At 34.3% G+C, this 20810-nt stretch overlaps 1 protein-coding gene across 3 annotated transcripts in view; it reads right to left on the bottom strand.

Moving 5' to 3' along the window:
* Nucleotides 1–20810, bottom strand: part of LOC134539459 (ribonuclease 3-like) — a 72814-nt gene that overhangs the window by 27868 nt on the left and 24136 nt on the right. For all 3 annotated transcript variants that reach the window (XM_063381509.1, XM_063381511.1, XM_063381510.1), the window contains exons 6-9: nucleotides 16707–16874; nucleotides 12604–12793; nucleotides 10573–10689; nucleotides 3249–3392 (exon numbers count right to left, since the gene is read on the bottom strand). In XM_063381509.1, coding sequence (XP_063237579.1) covers nucleotides 3249–3392; nucleotides 10573–10689; nucleotides 12604–12793; nucleotides 16707–16874 — 619 coding nt within the window. The remainder of the gene's footprint in view (nucleotides 1–3248; nucleotides 3393–10572; nucleotides 10690–12603; nucleotides 12794–16706; nucleotides 16875–20810) is intronic.

The following is a 20810-nucleotide window of genomic DNA, read 5'->3' as shown; positions in this document are numbered from 1 at the left end:
AAAACCATTTAAGAATATTATTTTAAGTGGTTATGGGTAGGCTTTTTATATTTTTTGTATAGATTAAGTATCTGATTTTATAACTTCTGTTTTAATGTGTTTGAAGATATATTTTAAGCTTGATGCAATCAAATTTACCTTCTTTTCATTAAACAGTTAAAAAAAATTGTTTCATGTGCACCGACTCTTTTTAATTAAGTTTATGCAATCCTTAATTTATACTTGAATTTATTTTGGTTAAAGCTAAGCTTAGAATAATTTAATAATTTAACCTTATAACAAATATATACTTTAATTATTTTAAGATATTTGATACAATAACATATTTATTTAAAATGTAGAGTACAGATATAAAATTTATTATCTAACATATTAGTTATTTTTCAGTTCGCTTAGTATTAGGTACTTTAAAACAATCCACCAAATTTTTTATCCTACTCCTCTTTTCCCACATGTATGCCCATGTAAAAATTCAGAACTAAGTAAATATGGCAATATCCATTAAGCAAACAAATAACCAAACTAATGACTTTTTTCTATTAACCACAGATGTGAACCCCAAAATAATTATAATAAACTTGCATTAATATTAATTTTTAAATTTATCTTGCAATATTGATTTTATGTATTCCATAACTCTTTAATTTTTTGTATTTTTTTAATTAACTCTCGTTCCAACTTAAGGTGGGATATGTCGTAGAACGTTAATAAGTGAAAGTAGATTTAAGGTATGTTTATTAATAATTTCCAATATATTAAATTAAGTTTGATTTGATCTGAAGATTTTTTTTATGTTAAAAACATATTTAAAATATTTCACCCCTAAAGAAGCAAAACATTAGCACGCAGTATAAAAAATGTTGGTAGTTTTTGCATGTTTATAAATCATAAGGCATAACGTAAATCCCGCTTGATTCGCTTCAGAGATACAACTTTTGTAATTAAACAAATTGACCACTTTTTCAGTAACCCCTTTTGGTGTTTAATGTAAAAAAATTGTAACGGGAAAAAAATTTGTAATTAAATCAAAATAATAAAAGTTGTTCTTTCTCAGTTTCTCACATCCATCTTAATTTGTTTCGACATGTAATTTATTACCATAAAAAATTAACATGCCCAATTTCACTACCTTTGGTGTCAAAAAGTGGTAAAAGTACCCTATACATTATTAATTGTTTGAGCAATCATGCACAGTATCTTACATCCAACATTATTTACTATGGAGATATACATTTTTTATTATGACAACAAAACATACTCTTTTTTCACTTACTCTTAAAAGACAAAGTTCAATAAATGAAAAAAATATGCAATACGTAACTCTAGATGCAAGTTATTTTTTCTTAGTTTCTTACTTCTAGTTCTTATTATATTGGAAGTGTTCTTTTTTCGTTTTAAAAACCTACCTACCTACCCCTTAAGGTTTTAATTTCGCAAAATAGTAAAATTGTGGTCGGTAGTTTATGTATGCTTATTATTAAACCAACATATGCTTAGTTAAATTTGGAGTTCGGTTGATAGCATTCGTATGTTTATTATTGGTACCCAACTTCTATTCTTATGCTTGATTAGATTCAGAGATATAATTACTTATTTCGAAACTTAATTTATCCTTTTTGTACTCTTTAGGGATTGAATTTCGCAAAATGGTAAAATTGTGGTTGGTAGTATTCGTATGTTTATTATTGGTACCCAATTTCTATTCTTATGCTTGATTAGATCCAGAGATATAATTACTTATTTCAAAACCTAATTTACCCCTTTTTTACCCTTTAAGGGTTGAATTTCACAAAATGGTAAAATTATGGTTGGTAGTATTTGTATGTTTATTATAGGTGCCAATTTCTACTCTTATGCTTGATTAGACTCAGAGATATCATTAATCATCTTAAAATGGTTTTTACCCTTTTTTCACTCCCTTAGGGATGAAATTCTGTAATTATTATATACGAATAGCCTAATTTTTAAGTTAGATAGAGACATTAAAAAAAAATTTATCAAAATCAGTCACGTAGTTTTCGACTGATACTGGAACAGACAGACTAATGGACAAAGAGTTCTCAGTGATGTAAATAGCCATTTCCTATATTTTTTTCATAATTTCATCCAACGTACAGACATTATACCTTGTTTTATCATTAGTCTAGATTTTAAGTGTGACACCCCAAGTTGTTGAGAAAATTGCTTGAAAAGCAGTTTTAATTTATTTTGATGATAAAGATTACATTCATTCTTTTAATGACAAAATCTGCTTTTCTAAAACACCTACTTTAAAATAATACTTTAAATTTGGATTTATTATTATTATTATTTATAATTTTTAATAGGGGTATACTTTAAATAAGGATTTTTGTGTGACTTATCAGGGGATTCCCCATTAATTGACCAATATCACACTAATCAGTTATCACCCCACTAATTGTCCAATACGCACTAATTGGAATATTCCACTGATCTGGAGATACCTTATAAATCAGTCAATATGGGGTGTTTCTGTTTTTCTGACTTTCTGGTTTTCTGACAGGTTATTTCTGACTATTCAGACTTCTTTGATTAATCATGATTTTACCCTTGTTGTTTTTGATTCATCTGTGATTTCAAAGATTGATCAGGGTAGTACTGAGCCAATTTACAATAGGTTGTTTGATTTGATAGTAGTTTTGTTGATTTAACAAGGTAACATATATTTTGTTAATTATTTGGGGCAAATTTAAAGTAACAAGTGTTATTAAAACATTATTTTATTACAACCATAGAATTCCATAATTCTGTTTTAACAGTATTTAACATATTTTTAATGAATAATTAAATAGAATTTTATCACAGTATATAATACAGAATATTTATATATGTGAAATTATAGTGCCTTGTCTTTTTCAACTGTTTATTAATTGCAACAGTAAACAATAAATATTATTTAATTCTGATTATATTATTTGTAAATAAAACACAGGTGTCTGTATTTGAGTATACATACAATTCAGGAATATGTTGACAAGCATTAAAGCATTATTTTAAAGAGCATAGAATCTGATAAAAATGGAATCAAAATCAAAGAATCAAATTCAAAATATGAGGGAAAAAATTGGAATCAGTATCTGCATATATTTGGAACTCACCAACATTGTTTCACTTATTTTAAAATTTGTAGGTAATTACAAATATAAATATTTTTTACCTACTGAGTGTTTACCAAGTAAAATGCTTCATGGACTACTTGAAGATGACAGGAAAAAAAATTAGCATACCTTTGATTTCATCCGCGAAATTCTGCCACTCAAACTGTGGCATCTTCATGTAAAAATCCAGACTTGATTCTTCAAATAATGGTCCACTATTGTTCAATAAATACTGCATCACAACATTCATTGAGAGAATTTCCTTGCCATTATCTAAAACATAAAAAAAAAATTTAAAAAAAACATCAAAAAAGTTGAATACATTATTACATACTAGCAATGGGCCAGATCCAAATTTTTTTAAAAAATCTGAATCTCAAATGCAAATCCCAAAGAGTACCTTGAATATACCCCTTGAATCCAAATCTAAGTCACAAAGGTCAAAAATAAAATAATGCATAAAATAATAAATAAAAATATTAACTACTGTGTTGAAATATTCAACCCTTCAGATGTTTGTTTCAAAAAATAAATTTCCAGAATCAAAAAATATTGTAATTTTATTTATATAATAACAGTTAAATAACAATATCTTGGGGATTGGTAACAGGATAGGCATGAAAATAAACTGACCTAGAAACATTCAGAGGTTCTCAGTGTTGAAAATATTTAGTTAACTTTATTTCCTTTAATATATTTCTTGTTTTCTTAGAATCTTTTTCCTCGAATATTGAATCCTACAAATACTAAGGATTGGAGGGGATTTGACGATTTGATGATTTGTCTGGCCCATCCCTATTATACATAAACATAATGTTTTGTTTTTCCATATACACTTGTGATAAGTATACCATTAATACATGTACAAACTTTTACTACACATATAGTGTAATTTATTTTAAATTATAGTTTTTACACTCACAAATCTTTCTTTCACTTCTTGGAAAATTATTTAAATAAAATGCAACTTGTAATCATTCACATTCAAACAATACAAAACTATAGGGTATATTTTATACAGAATAATATATATTTGTTTGGTTTTATGTGCTAGCCAACAAATGAAGGCCATTAACAGAACGACACACATAAATAAAACGTATGAAACATAAACCAACAAACAAAACAGACAGACACAAAGAATCACTGCAAAAACAAACATGCAACATCAAACATACATACAGTGACAATAAATGTGACAACAAAACACATAGGCAAACACATAAATGTGAACAGTTTTTTAATTGTTTACAACTTTCCGAAAATTATGACAAGAATAAAATATACTTTTAAATTTTTACAAAAAAAAAAATGAAACTCAACTAGTATAGTAATAGTTTTAAAATATCTCTATGTTTAATTTTTTACAGCTTTCCAAAAATTATTACAAGAATACAAATATATATTTATTTTTATTTAAAAAAAAAAAACTAAAATGATTTTTAAAATATCTTTATGTTTATTTTCATTCCACTGAAAGGTTCTGGTTTGTAGCAGTGAGTATGAAAAATTTTAACACACCTATCAATTAAGCTATTCTGATTAATTATCAAACTGAAAGTGTCAATTATTCTATTATTGGAATTCTTTACCCAACCTGAGATATTGTAACTGAGCTGACAAAAAAAAATGACTAAAGAATTCATATTAGAAGTAGTTTAAAAAGTATCATACTCAAAAGGAATGACTAAAATATTTCATATATTAATCCATTTTTTTTTCTGAATACATTCTAGTATACTGGAGTTCATAGCTATTACTGAATTCCAGATTACAGAGCAGTAATTGATTAGTTGTACTACTGAAAGATTATCGACATACTGATGAAAATTAAGTTTAGTATCCAATATAACTCCTAGATCTTTTATATGTGGTTTAATGCCGTCACTTGCGATTTGACATGAGTAATTAAATGTTTTCTTGTGAAGTTAATACAAAATATTTTTCATAATTGACATACTATTGCCAAAGCACCATGTCTAAACAGCTGAAATAGCATGTTGAAGGGCTTTACAATTATCTGTACTACTTAAGGTTTTGTACAATTTCATGTCATCAGCACACAGTAATATCTTTGAATTTTTTATTGCACTTACATTATGTACTTATGAAGATACTGAAGAGAAGGGGAGACACCCCACGTATAAGGAAAGCTTGAAGATATGCAATACATTATACATCTGACTGAAAAGTATTTATTTCTGAGGTAATTAGAAAACCAGGCTACTTACTGCTTGTCAAAACCTAAACTGCATAATTTTTTAAAAATAATTAAGTTGTGTTGGCATGTTTAACTCATACCACAATAGAGACCATCAATTTGCTGACTGGAGGTTATACTTCTATAAAATCATTTAGTAACCAATCAAATTTGTTAGAGTGGATCTTCCAATTTGAAATATCAGGTTGTTTTACAGAAATGATATTTTTTAGATAAAAATTAATATGCCTATATATAATTTTTTTTGAAAACTTTTCAAAGGCTTCATAACAAAGAAATAGGTCTATAGGTTAACTTTTTTTTGCCCTTTTTTGAAAGATAGGTATCACAATTTAATTTTTCCATTTAAAGGAAAAAAAGTGATATTTCTTAGGCTAGTGTTGTAGATATGTGTTAAAAGTGGTGTGAATATGTTGATTAGACCTTCGATTATAAACTTAGGTTGTCATCAAATCCAGTGGTTTCATGCAAAGTGTTTGCCAAAAAGATTAGCTACAGTATTAGGATCTTGAATGAGTGTGTCATTCATTTGCTAGCAGGTTTAAATTTTTCCTATGACCATATTTTGCAAACTGAACATATTTCCAGAAACTGTTAGGGTTACTCTTTAGTTTATTATATTATGCCGGAAATTAGGAATTTCGACACGTTTTTTTTTCTTCTAATTTTATTCTAATTTTAAATTATTTTTGGAAATTTTATTTGCTCTATAATTTGGTTACTAAAGGGCGATTTACACTTTGTTAGTCTGGTGTACTCCCCTAAGTTAAACTTTGTGCCAGTAGTATAGAGCACCTTTCCCAGAGACGTATCTGATATTTTGCAGATCTAATACTTTGCTGGCAGCCAGCTTAAAATTTCCCTCGCTTACAGGCACGTCCCAGTCCTATAACGTTACTTCACTTCATGACTAAAACCGCCTACAGCAGCTCTGGACGAGCTGTTACCATTTCTCAGAGGCAAGCTGACCATAGCCTTTACTGTCACGAATACATATTAGGTTCACTCCCCTGGAAGCACGTCATGGATGCTTGTTCCCAACGTCGTTGCGTTTTCTGCCCCCCCCCCCCCCCTTACTCCACCCTCCCCTCACAGTTCTGAGAAATTCACCTTTGGAGCATTGCCCTGCCGTTAACCCCGCCAAGTGTTGGCCAGCATCAAGGACAACTCGCATAAAAAATATGTGTGCCAAGATGGACCACCCCGCGACACCTAGCGGCAAACTCGCTAACCGCCCAGCCAACTTACCCTGTAGGCCGCCAGAGTGTAGCACTAGTCTGCGCCCTTTAACCCTTGGTTTAAGCAGACGCATTGGGCGAGTCGATTCTTTTTATTTCAGACACCTCTCAACAGGTAGCGCTAAAGTCGGCCAGTGCTACCAACTTCGAGACATCCCCTCTTGGGGAACTTCGGGACCTTTCGGTCCGGACTCCCAGCCCCCTCCCCCCCAAAATGATTCAAGATTTACTTTTAATTACGAGACGCGGTTCTCTGCGGGACACTTTGTGTCGCGACTGCAGACGGTCCGTTTGATTATCGGCGAGTCGACGAGACACTGCAAGACTTCCATCCGGCCGCAACCGACTATGTAGTTGCCTAAATAAGGGATGCTATCCCTATAATCTTTTAGTCCGTCTGCGTAGTACAAAATGTAATAGTTTTTTTTTTCTTTTAAATTTTTTTTGAAATGAAGAAATCAACCACGCCCAGCCGCGTAATCGCGGGATCCAGTTCCTGGCGGGCGACCCATCAGTAAACAGAAGCCAACTCCCCTGTCTGGTGAGTGACGATCCACGACTTTCCCCAACCTCCCCTTAACTTTTCCAGGCATTTTCTGCCCCGTATACTGTCTGTGTACAAGTTCTAATCAGTTTTGATTCGGACTGTTCCAGACAGGGTCCGAGAGCCGGACGCCGAATTGGCATTTTCATCTCCCTTCCACAACAGGACACAAGCGCCCTGGCATCATGTTCCCACGTGATCTCTGGGAAACGAAGCCCAGACCTCCGGTGCTTCTGTATCTTTTGACCCTTTTCTGAACTTTCTTTAAATTACGTCGTCAGATGCAGTTAATTAGATAAACATAATTTCTGGACTTTAAGTACATACCTCAACTGGGATTATTTAGATATATATTTGTGTTTTTTTTTATTGGTTTATGTATTTTTAGTAAATGAAACTTTTGATAATTCCTGTACGGCCGGCCAATAATTTTTTTGAATATACCTGAGAGCTGTTTAAGAATGTAATTAATATTGTACGTTAATATTTTCTTGTATCTGTTATAAGTTTCCTCAGTATGGAGTAATTATATTTCAGACGGAATCACACCTTGTTTTTTTTTGTTCATTTCTAATAAACTGGTGAAACCTAAAGATCCACCTAGCAAGGCAAAGATGGTAATCAGACCGTGGTTTGCTGCTACAAAAATAATAGCAGTTAGCATGGTTTGAACCTTGCTACAATATCAGCATGTCATTTTTTTATCTGATTTTATTATTTGCTTAAACAGTTTTCTTTGAGAATAACAAATTGAGAATAATGATAATCATTGTTGTTTCTTATATATTTTATGAAAATGTTCGTTAGTTTTTATTAATTTAATTTTTTTTTTTTGAAAAACATATAAATATTTGCTATGGTATTTGGTCATGGGAATATAATAGTTGATCATTGTTTGTTTATTGCTAATTAAAATAAGGGTTGAAGATTGTTTGTTTATTGCTAATTAAATTAATGGTTGATGATTGTTTGTTTATTGCTAGTTAAAATAACGGTTGAAGATTGTTTGTTTATTGCTAATTAAAATAATGGTTGATGATTGTTTGTTTATTGCTAGTTAAAATAAGGGTTGAAGATTGTTTGTTTATTGCTAATTAAAATAATGGTTGATGATTGTTTGTTTATTGCTAGTAAAAATAAGTGTTGAAGATTGTTTGTTTATTGCTAATTAAAAATTCTACCATTTGGTTTTCATCATTCATTATATATCTGTCGCCAGTCAAATGATTTTAAAGCCAAATTTAATGAAAGATAGTCCTCTTTACTATAACTGCTTTATATTTTGTAATCACAAGAATATGGTTTGTGTAATTACTTAATTTTGCTTCTAAGAGTAATATATATGTAGGTATTCATTATGGTCTGCAACAGATAATTGAAAGGGGCACATAAATAGTACTAATTAATATACTGTATGTACAACATTTTGTATCAATTGTAATTTATACCTATATAGCTTCTAATTTATGGGGATAAAATTCATGTTTCAGGATTGGATGTGGAAAAATTTGAGTTAATAGCTATAAGGTCAACACCACTATGAGTGCAAGAGGTATTGTCATAATTTATATCACTGCAAAATATATTTTCTGGAAAACAGCGGGAGTTTAAGCAATGAATATTAAGCCACGTTTTAATTGAGCATATGATAGTATAATTTACTGAATTAATATTTTCAGAAAAAGAGGTTGCTTTGGTCCAAAGACCTCTTACATTTTGGTAATAAATATGAATATCATCCTTGTCTGGCAGCATTTTATTACACTCACTTCGTTTCAGGCACCTCCAACTGCATCATTAGGTTAATCCACAATATCACTGTCCGGTTTGTTTCTCTGCGCAGTGACATCATGAGTAAATAATTGGTAGTTTTACAGTCCGTAGAACCGACTAACGAGGCAAATAGTGGTCTCAAATACCGTATTATAATTCTGATCTTAATCTGTTTCTGCAACAGCCACAAGGAAAGATTAATAAAAGTCACACATTATTCAGTTTTTAATTTGACAACCTTGCGGTTTTTAACCTTTGATTCAGTTTTAATGTGAAGTATTATTTTGTTTTCTTGTACATCTGGGGCAAATCGTGAAAAAAAAAATTGATTTAATGCATGGCCGAACTGACTCGGCTGCCGTTCCGAGGTTCATATTTTTGCGGGCTCCAAGCTTAACTTGTATTTCTGCCGTCACTTGCTGTCGCCTTGTTCTACGGGCGTCGTCCGTGCACGGTGGCAAAACCATCCACGTCAGCGGGCGTCGACGTATCCGCGCTGACGCTGACGCTGCCCCGTGGATTGCTGACACTTGCTGACTGGTTCGTTGCGTCGGTGTGTGGCTTTACATGTGCTTTGTGTGACCGTTGGTTCGTGTGAATGCACCAAAGGGGTATTTCGCCCTTTCTTCGTGCCCTGACAGTAGGATTTTCTTTTTACTGTAAGAAGAATGTTGGTCTGCTATGGTTAATGCAAAAATAGCACAGTAACGAGTACCGTCAATTGATGATATCAAAGTTCGCAGTGCCGCATTCTCTTCTTCCATGTCCTTTACTTGATCAGCTAAAGCATCTGTTTTCTCTGCTGCAATTGTGAATTCAGATTTTACACTATCTTCAGGACTAGTTCCCACCATATTGATCACTTCTGCTTCAGAAATGATTGACTATTCTCAAGCGTTTGGCACGCATAATACATACACTCCTTAACATTTTGACAACTTATTTCCAAATGTAAGAAACACCACATCAAAAAAAAAAAAGTTCTCAATCTACCTTACAATCTATAGTATTCAACTTAATGAAATATACAGTTAAAATAATAAATACTTATTATATGGTGCATAATTTTTTTTTTAAATTTTTTTTTCTCCCCAGAAATAAAGTATCAGTACCTAAACCACATCACAATAGCACTTAAATCAAAGGTATAGAGTAATTCTATCTCTCGAAAATATGATTACTTTTTTTCTTAATGTTAATGATGTTATGAAGAAAGACTAAATAGAAAATATGTATCCATATTGAATATAAAATAAATAATTACTGTACTTTAAAAATAAGCTTTTATTTTAATAATGCATAGTTTTTGCATAACTATAATATGCAAAAATCTGAATTCTTGACACATTGTGATGTACGTATGAGGATAATTAAACGGATTACATAAGTGACTTTTTTTTAATTCAAACGCAATCTAATATTTAATGATATGGTTTAATTTTTTTTATTAATTGAATTGTACCCGGTGCAAAACAATTTTAATACTTGTTTAATACCCACAGTTGTACAATAATTATAACATGGTTGAATACGTACATAAGTGTCACGAATAAGTGATAGATATCTATCAAATATGATTGTTTTCAAATTCTATCTCATGTGTTCTGTAAGCAGGTATTCGAACATCAAGTGACGACATTGTGTGGGACCACAAGAGGTCGAGTGGAGGTGTCTTGCCTTGCAGGTCGCGCACGAAGCGAGGCATGAAGTGGAACTGAGGGCAGCCCAGGTCGTCGCCGTAGGCTCTGAAGTCCAGGTCGACCAGCTCCAACAGCTCCCGGAACAAGTAGTCGTCTGCGAGAAACAACAACAACAACACTCACAACAACACTGCTCCGAGACAGCCGGAGCAGCCGAGCACCTGTCCCACCACTCTCCATTCCGACAGCCATATTGCATTCGATACAATCACACGCCGTTGCAGTTTCGCACCGTTTGTCACGGGAAAAAATTCATAATTCTAAAATACGAAATAAAAAAGGGGGTTGTCTGTAAAGTTGGTTTATGGACAATGATTTTACGTGATAACATCATAAGAAAACATCGACGAAAAATTGCGTACTTTTTAATTTTCAAATATTATTTACAGTTCTTGCAAATTTAATTTAAATAATTTGGTTAAATATAATCACGAACAATTAATTAAAAAGCCCGTCCTAACCTTTTTGATATTATAGAAGATTTTCTCGCACGGTGGTCGGCCGGTTCTCGCACGCTCAGCTCAGGCGGAACGTGACAAATTTTTCGTGCGTGCAGCTGGCGTTCATCGATTTATAAGACGTCATCACGTCAACAAAATGAAATAACATAAACCCTCACAGAACAAGCCTAAATCAGCTGATGTCAAACGGTTAAACATCACGATGAACCTGAACAGGTGTTATGGACAACACAATGACGACAGCACAGACGAACGCGTTCAAACTGAAATGTTGTTTCGCTATCCGTAATACCTGTTTAGTATCACCTGTTTGTCTGTGTGTTGTCTCTTTTTACTGTTCTTGTCGCTGTCAGCCCACTCTGTCCATCTGTGCTGTGATATTGATATTTTCATGACTAATTCCTTCCACATCATTTTCTGTGCTGCCTATGTTTAAATTTTTGACAGTGACTAATTTAGGTTTGTTTTCTGTGTGTTTGCATGTTCATCCTTTTTGTCCGTTATTGAGATTTATTAAGACATACAGTGAAACCAGCAACAGTGTATGGGCAAAAAAATTCTCAAATCAATCTTCTCCCATGCAAGACCCATTCAAATAAAGTTACAATGATTAGACTCTGAAAAAACAGGACACAAAATTTTACAATGAATGAGATTAAAATGTATCTTGTAAATATTATTTTGGATAACAGTGAAAAAAAAATTTGGTTACAGGTTATTTTGGGGATTTATTCAATTAACAAAACTAATAATTCATATGCTCACATTTTGGCACAATATAAAATAGATACTTAAAATTTGTGATATAGTCTGATAAAATATATTTGATGCAAATTTTTATAGTAAATTTTCAGTCATTCAGTATAAAAAAATTCATGCTAATTCCAAAGTCAGTAGAAGTTATTTTACTATTAATCATGATTCAGGGAAATTTGCAGGACAGATATTACAGCTTTTAACAGTTACTTTTTCTTATCACCACACAATTAATAAAGAACACATATTTAATTATTAAAGGAGTACATATATATTTTTAAATTCAGGTATCCTATACCTAGAGATAAGATTTTATGGTTTTATTTTTAGGGAAAAATTTCATACAAGCTGTATTGTTATTGTATTTATTTAAATTATTTATTTATTTTATTTATTAAGACAGTGTATGATTCCTCACATACTACACTAAAATATTTCCTTATATGACTAAACATAGTACATGATGCATTATTACAATAAAATAATTAGCAATAAGCAGTCTAGAACATTACCATTTTTCAAAAATAGTTGCCAAAGCATTTCTGTGTTTGAAAAATCTACCATCAGTAAATATACAAATGAGCAATATATGTTCTATCAAACAAAGTAAAATCAATTTTTTATAAGTGACATTATGGTGCTCTATGGTGTATTAACCAGCATTGTTGTGTCATATGGTGTACTGACATTCTTGTTTTCAGAGTTATTTCAGTTTGATTGTAACTTACCCTAAAACTTGTCCCTGATTATAAAGTATTAAAATATTAAAACAATTGAATCATAAAACTTACAAAACAAATCCAGCTGACGGATGGTGAAGTTATCCGGAAGTTTTTCTTCTACATACAATATTGTGTACTCTATGTTAAACCGTATAACTTTGCAGGTAGGCAACATCGTAAGTGGATAATGAGACAGCATAGAGAATCCTTCGAAAATAAATTCATGACCATCGTGTTTGATTATCGTCGGTGTTTTGGTCTGCAAAAAAAAAAAATTACATTACAGTACGAAAACACTATGCAACTCTTCTATTGAGCAGCTAACAGAAGTTTAGACAGTTTTCCATACATGCACAGATGGCTCTGCACACAAGCTGTCTATAAATTCCTGGTATACAAATTTAAGGACGTTAACAGGGCATTTATTGAAGTTCCTAAAACCCTATTTTTTTTTCACCCGGTTATTTTTTAAATTATTTAACTAGCTTACTCCCGGCATGTGTTGCAATGCTTCTTGTATTTTTTTTTTAAGTTTGTACACACACACAAAGCATCTCTCTTTACCTCTTTACCTCTCTGTAACACTATATATCTCATAGTTAGAGACCTGCAAAATTCGCGGATTCATTCGGTGATAGGCTAGAATTCAAACACATATACCTCTTAGATAATTTTGCTATTGGCTTACTGTTCATCTGGACGAATCTCAACCAGTTATAAACCCTCAACCAAAGAAGGATCGAATCACAGACAAACCAGAGGTCAAGCATGCAAAATTTAATAGAGATCGGATGAATGATGATTTATCAAAGCAATGATGAAATTTTATCAAGAATAAATCAATTCTGCTTTAAGAACTGGTTTTATCGGAATCTTACCTAGACAGTACGGCATTACAAAGATTTCCCATCCAATATGGTCAAATGTTTCGTTCCTGCCAATAATAAGCTATACGTCATTTTTATTTATTTTTTTCTGGTTTAAGATGTTGCCTATAAACTTATTTTTCCATATAAAACTACGTATTTTTAAGTTGAAAACCATTATATGTTAGGATTGAAGCGTCAGGATCGCCGCTTCATTTGAAAACCGCGCGTCAGCGCGGGCGGCGGCTCGTCATCCCCTCCTTCCTTCCCCCTCCTAGTGTGTGCTTCCTTGCTCCCCGCCTCCCCTCCTCCGGTCGGCGCATGCGCGCTGCGCCGCACCTATGCTATAAAATCAGTTGCAAATAAATAATTTGGTCTTGTTTGTCTTGTCTCGACTAGCTGGTCTGGTCTAGTCTTAGTCTCTTTCGAGAACTCAAGTAGTTTTGTAATCCAGCATGTAGTCAGTCAGTTAGGCTTAAAATTGTACGACGTGCGCGACCTCGGGGGAAAGAAAATGTAAGTTGGAGTGAGGCGGTGGCCCTTGCCATAATGTAAGCGTTTGTAAATGTTTGTCTATTTTGGTTAATTTCCCTTTCGATCGCCACCTAGAAAAATTAGTAAATTACGTTTGGATTTAATTTAACTTAACTTAATTTAACTTAATTTTGTTGGTAACTGTTCTCCCCTGAGACGTCGACGTACATAAAACTTAACTTGATTAATTTGTTTCAAAATGTAACTTACGTCTGTAACGCAATGTAACGAGCTTTTTGTAGTAGGTTTTCCCTACTTATTGACAAGGTTGTAATTTTGCTGCTTTCAATGCGTCTACCTTGTGACGCCCCATTTTGATGGGACTGCGCAATGTTTCGCCGACGTAACTAGTTAAACTTAAAACGTAAATGGAAATCTGTTCTTTAACTTTTTGTGGCCTTGATTATGGCTCCTTCACTTAAAATGTTTGCTGTGTGTTAAGCACTTTAATAGATTTTGTGGACCACATTGGTTGTTGTTAAATAAGTAATCAATTTTGTTGTTTTTTTTTTGGCCTAATTAAAAGTTTATTAATGTTGAATACTGTTTTGTGTAACCAATACCTATCCTCAATCCTTGCCATGCTATGGCCTCCCACCCCGCCCTTATGCTTATAGGCATTACAGGATATTACCGGTTACTTATTTAACTAACCGAAATACGAAGTTGGTGATGTGTAAAGTTTCTTTCAACTAGGTTTTCAATCTTATAGTCTTCATCTGCAGCGCATTCATACTTGTTTAAGTTGATTACTGTATTGAGTGCGCTCGCAAGGTCCAATATCAATATCGATAGCTCGCCATTTGTATGCAACACACACACTCTGCCTCGTACAGAGTGAACTATATTGAATAGCCCACATTCTTACGTGGTTAGTCTGTACTACGATAATAGAATGGTGAGATTTCAACAAGAATAATTAAATTATGCTTTATGGATATGCTTTATCTAAATCTCACCTATACAGTGACCTTCCCCTTGTTTCGAAGGTCAAGTGTGCCAAGTTTCAACTCAATCAGATGAACGATGCATGTGCGTATAGAAGACGAACACACAAACATTAATTTTTATATATGTATAAGTAAAACTACACACAATACAAAAAAGATATTCTATTAGCAGCAAAGTTCCAATTTTCATATTTTAAAGCTAAAACCTTTACAGAGGTAATTTCCACATAAATAAAGTATGCATTATCCAATATTTACATTTATTTATTATCAAATAACTCGAGTGGCTCGTCAAAAAAAAAACATTAAAGTTTCATACCTTCCAGCAGAGTTACTGTTTATTTCCGACTTTACTGACTTGTAGGCTCCCTGACGAAAACCAGTGAAGTCCCGAAAATGTCATTAGTCCCTACATAAGCAGATAATGCTAAGGGAACAAAATCATTAACAAAAGTTAACGAGAACAAGGCAGAAGATCAAAAACTTACCAAAGATGCAAGAAATATAAATGTGAAATCTTTTAGAGCTGCATAACACCTGAAGGAAGATTAGAATGTTTTAAAATATTTCTTGGGGTTTAAAAGTTGTTCTTCCCAAACTGCACCAACAGAATTCTTTGAATCCCAACTGCATAGGGATGCACCATTGCTGCTGGTTGCAAGGCCAGATAGCCACTACTGTTACCATGATTTATTTGGATTATTAAGGCTCGGTTTCATGATATGCCAAGTTGATTTTTTTTATCATTACTTTTATTTGAGGGCTATTTCTAAATGTTTAACTCGACACATCCCTTTGCATCTCTGCCACAAACATTTTAAACAGATATCACTTAGTGTAATATTATAAGTGTAAAAAAGTGAGAAAGTCTTAATAGTTGTCATCACTTGCACTGCTTTTTACCCCCACAATACTGCACTGGGTCATCATAGAAGGACCCAAGTTTTGTAGACTTTTCCTCTGTGCACTGGTGTCCTCCGTGTATTTCCCTCTCCCCCCTCCATCACGCCTGCCGCCTCCAACTCTCCTTGTTTTAGTGGTTTGCGCTCGCGTGCTTGGTACGCCGCAAGAGTTTAAATGAGGTTGGGTCACTGGCCTCTGCCTTGCTACTGTGGCTCTTAGTGAGGCTGACATATTTAGGTGCAGCAATGTGCATGAGTTGAGAACAGTCATGGTGAAGTCTCCACTTTAGTTTGTGGTGGCCATACCCGGTCATGTAAGCTTAACTTTAAAATTAATTTGAGGGCTATGGATACAGATAAAAGAACCTATCAAATTTTTAATTTTTTTTTGGTCTTCTTTATCTGTATCAAAGATAACAGTTTTAATGTCATTTTAATTAGCTAAAATATGGACAATGATTAAGTATCATAATGTCTCACAATGTTAGGTTATTTAATAGTTTCTCAAAAGACAAAAGTTTCACATATTAAATCAAGAGCTGTAACCTTTTTGTACCCATTTTTTTTTTTTCCAATTTAGTCTACTAAGTTAAATGTGGCACTCCGCTTGTTTTTATGAATGCTCAATATTAATATTATGCATTGTTATTTTAAAACATTATTAAATGATGTTATAAATAGCGCCTACAGATTCTATGGTATCCTGGTACAGGATAGTGTTTGCTGTTCTTGGTGCAAGTCTGACAGCAGAAAACCAACATAATGGAACCCAGGACTGTAAACGGAACAGAGAAACAAGAACCGGGACCGACACATCACTAAAATGTTAAATTACACTTAGAAATATTTTAAATTCAAGCTTTACCCAACTCAATAGCAGAATGGGAAACTTTACAGAACGAATACTGGAAGGTATATACCAAGAAATTCGTCGGAGGGGATATAGTGATGCGATAGTGGTGTAAACTGTTTGCATTGTTGGTCGACGGATCGCAGCGTTTCATGTTGGTTTCTCCCGAATATATTCCGTGGCGAATGCCACATCTTTGTGCCTTCGCACTGCAACGACAAAGAGGTCCATCATTCATCTGAAACAATAACAGAAAATGTGGTTTATATTCTATTCATCTGTCACAGGAACCAATGCATCAACATTTTAAAATAAAGTAAAACAATGTGCACTGCTAAATCTAAATGAACTTGTTCACTGCGACACACAAACTTAGTACGGCCGGAAACTAAGAATAAAATTCCTAAGTTCAAACTTTGACACCATATTAAAGAAGTAATGTCCGAACTGGATGGTACTGAAATAAGTTTATCTTCTGATTACTGCCAGTTGTGTTCAGGATTGACATAGCTCATTAATCAGGAAACTGCAATATGTTTAAGACTTGGGAACACAACCTTGCATATTTCCAATTGACATGGACATAAGCTTTGGAGCATGATTTTCAACTTAAATAATAGCAAAGTTTCTTTTTAACACTATTCTAAGATCTAACACCAATGACTATTTTTCTTAAGTGGGAAATCCTATCTTCACCACATACTATCCACTTTTCAATGCAAAAAGGTCAGCCCAAAATTCCACATCTATACACTTTCTTCTTGGCTTGCATATGTCATGGGTAGCATCCACAAACCACTTGCGCATAGTACTGAAACAACTCACACACCAAAAGCCATCTCGAATTGATTCATAATGTAGAATCTGCAGATTTCATCCATTCCAATGGTATTAAAGGATTCAAAATCAAATGGAATCAAAGCTAGTTAGTTGTTGCTCTACAGCAAAATCTTGGAATTTGGAGTAATCAGATGATACCCCATGATTAGGGATCCGGGAAATTCGCGAAAATTGTTAAAACCATTTAAAATGTTGTTAAAAATATTAAATACACTATAAAAATGATTTAGTATGTTTTTTGAATCAAGAAATACTCGCGAATTTTTTAAAATTCGGTAGTACCCACGAATTTCTGTATCTATTCAAGATTATCCGCGAATTTTTCGGATCCATGACAGAAAAAAAAAGTTTGTGTGAGCGCGAGACGGTTGCTGTCTACTTATCCGTCAACAATATCGGGTTGCAATAGCCGGGTTGGCGGAAGTTGAGAAGAGCGTAGGGGGGAAGGCAGCGGCGGAAGATGAACAGTGAGTGTGTGACAGTGTAAAAGAGGAGCAAGCGTAGTGCCAGCTCGGTCCAGTCAGGTTTGAATAGTCGTAGGGTGTACATATATTCGAAACGTTCGTTTATATATGCGGATATGCCGCCCAAAATAAACATTGTCGAAAGAGTGAAACAGTTTTCCCAAGATGGAATGGTTAAATCTCAAAATATTATGATATATGGTTTTTGCAATAAAACAGTGGCGTGGGAAACTTCCGACGGTGTGAAGAAACACATACGAAGTAATGGTCACGCTGAAGCCGTCAAGAAAGGAAAACGACAGAAAACGATGTTTGAAGCTGTCGAAGGCGCCAAGGAAGCGAAGGTACGGTAGTGTTACACTATATAATGTTGGCATGCATTCATTATCTTTCACCAATATTGGAAATGTATATCACAGAACCATTAACAAATCCTTTTTATATTTTATTGTTTTATAAAAAAAAAGTACGTCACTTCAGGAACACAAGTAGCTACAGTAAACTCTCGGTTATCCAAACCCCGGAATATCCGGTTTTTGGGTTATCCGTGCATGAATTTAGATTAATTAATAGTTATTCTGAAGCTTTAAAAAAAATTACATCGCTCCGACGTACATATTTATTTTCTTGGCCGTTTAATATTTTTAACCACTCTGTCTCTGTGTCAGAAAGCTGTTTGGTCTAACCTTTGTGTCGTCCTCCCTTTCAGATGTCACATTTGTCACTCTTTAAACCCGAGGGGGATACCCTTACTTCTACTCCCCCACCCCCCTCCGTTGACTCTTCTGTTTGTTTGTTTCACGTGTTACTTTCTGCTCGGCCCAGCAACACGGCAGGCTCCTGGCGAGTGACGTGTCTGGCTGGCATTCGGCTGGAAGAATGGCCACGGGTTGGGAAAAATGGGGGGGGGGGGGGGGGGGGGGGGGGGACCTTGCCTGAATTTATGTGTGCATTGTCAGCACAATCTTATCTTGCGCAGTGTTAACTTTCTCTCTTCCAACAACTGTTGTAAATGACCGTGAACGAGCAACCTACGTGAAGGAAATCTTCACGAGTATATCACGACAGGTTTTCATGATGCAAACAATATCGTTTTTCTCTAGCGACAAGGAACTGTAAAGATTACCTTGCCGCCGAGTTGTAGGAAAAATAAATACAAGAAACAGTGGGAGTGCCGCGTCGCCAGCAGACGGAGAAAGACCACATGGCGAGGCAGTGCCCTATTTTTTTAAGCTGAGACACTAATTCGAGGTCGGCTCTTACCTTGAAACGAATTATGCTGTTTTTTATTTATTTTTAATCTTTTACAGGATTTCAATTATCCGGGCATCGACGGGTCACAATTAAAATGGATAATTGGGAGTTTATGATAAAGCTGCCAGCTACATAATTTTGCTACTCAGTGCTAAAGCACAGTTTAAATAAACCTGCATGTCCTTTTGTTAAAGCTTAGAAATGTATATTTCTGTTAAAAAAATATATCTATAAAAATACTAAGTCCATGTTTTACTTTTAGGTTGCTAAAATGGACTTCATCACATCGACAGTGGAAATGATGGTATCTGCAAACATACCACTTGAGAAAGCAGATCATCCAGCATTCAGGCAGTGGGTGAAAAAATAAATAGTTGGTGGTGGAGACCTGCCTAGCAGTGATACCTTACGCCGAGATTACCTGCCACAATTAGCCAAATTTAGAAAGGACGAAGTGGTTACAGCACTGAAAGAAAAGAGTGTTGCCATAATGTCAGATGAAACTACAGACAAGTTAGGGAGAGCAATTTATGTTGTTTTGCTCTCTACAGTTGAGCCTTGTGACTCTCAACAACAGTATGTTGCAGCTGTGACTTCATTAGAAGCTGTAAATGGCAGGACATGTGCTAGAGCTATTTCTGATGCCTTGCAAGATATGGAGGTTGGCTACGATCAGGTGGTGGCATTTGTAAGTGATGCAGCTTCTTACATGAAATCTTGTTTTGATGGTCTTTCCATATTGTTGCCTGATTCAGTTGTGCAAGTGCAGTGCTGGGCCCATAAAGTGAATCTTCTTGGAGTCCTCATGAAAAACAGTCTTTCAGAATCAAACCAAGTTGTAATATCTGTGAAGCAGATATTTTTAAATGCCAGGAAGAAGCGTTATGCTTTCCAGCAGTTTTTGCAACAGGAAGGCTCTAGTGCTGGATTTTTCCCTATTCCTGTTGTAACCAGATGGAACTCCTGGTTGACAGCAGTTGAATGGCTTTCTGATAACTGGGAGATCTTGTTTGCTTTTCTGCGGTCAGAGACAGCAAGGGAGAACAATTTCAATGGTGGTTCATCTCATCTACAGACCCTTGGCGAAGAGGATCTCGGCATGCTGCATGTACAATCACTCTTTTTGAAATCAGTCAGTTCCCTCATTAAACCATTCTTGATAAGCTTGGAAACTAATTCTAAGCCTATGGCTTCAGAAGTCTATCCAAAACTCCAGTTTGTGAGGAGGAGACTGCAAATTTTTGGTGAAGGTGTCTTCAGTGATGAAGTGAAGGAAAGTGCCAACAAGCTCAAGAGTCTCCACAAAGGAAAAACCAGCGAATTGTTAAAAAAAACAGCACAACAAATGTCGCTGAAGCTGGACAAATTAATGTCAGAGGATCCTGCTCGCAAGTACTTGCAACCAGTTGCAGAGTTGTTTCACAAGCAAAATATACTCACTCAGGATGTTACTAGCAACGAACTTAAAGTTCTTTTCTCAAAAGTTCCATCACTTAAAGACATAGAACTTGATCAGGGTGTACATGCATATACTGAACTCGCAGAGCTATTGAGAACACACACCAATCTTAGTGTATTTGAAGCACTAAATTCAATGCAAGATGACCACAGATCCT

The sequence above is a fragment of the Bacillus rossius genome, chromosome 15 (genome assembly GCF_032445375.1).
Source record: "Bacillus rossius redtenbacheri isolate Brsri chromosome 15, Brsri_v3, whole genome shotgun sequence".
Lineage (NCBI taxonomy): Eukaryota > Metazoa > Arthropoda > Insecta > Phasmatodea > Bacillidae > Bacillus > Bacillus rossius.
Note: the sequence above shows the minus strand (reverse complement) of the source record. Positions and strands in the feature narration are given on the sequence as shown.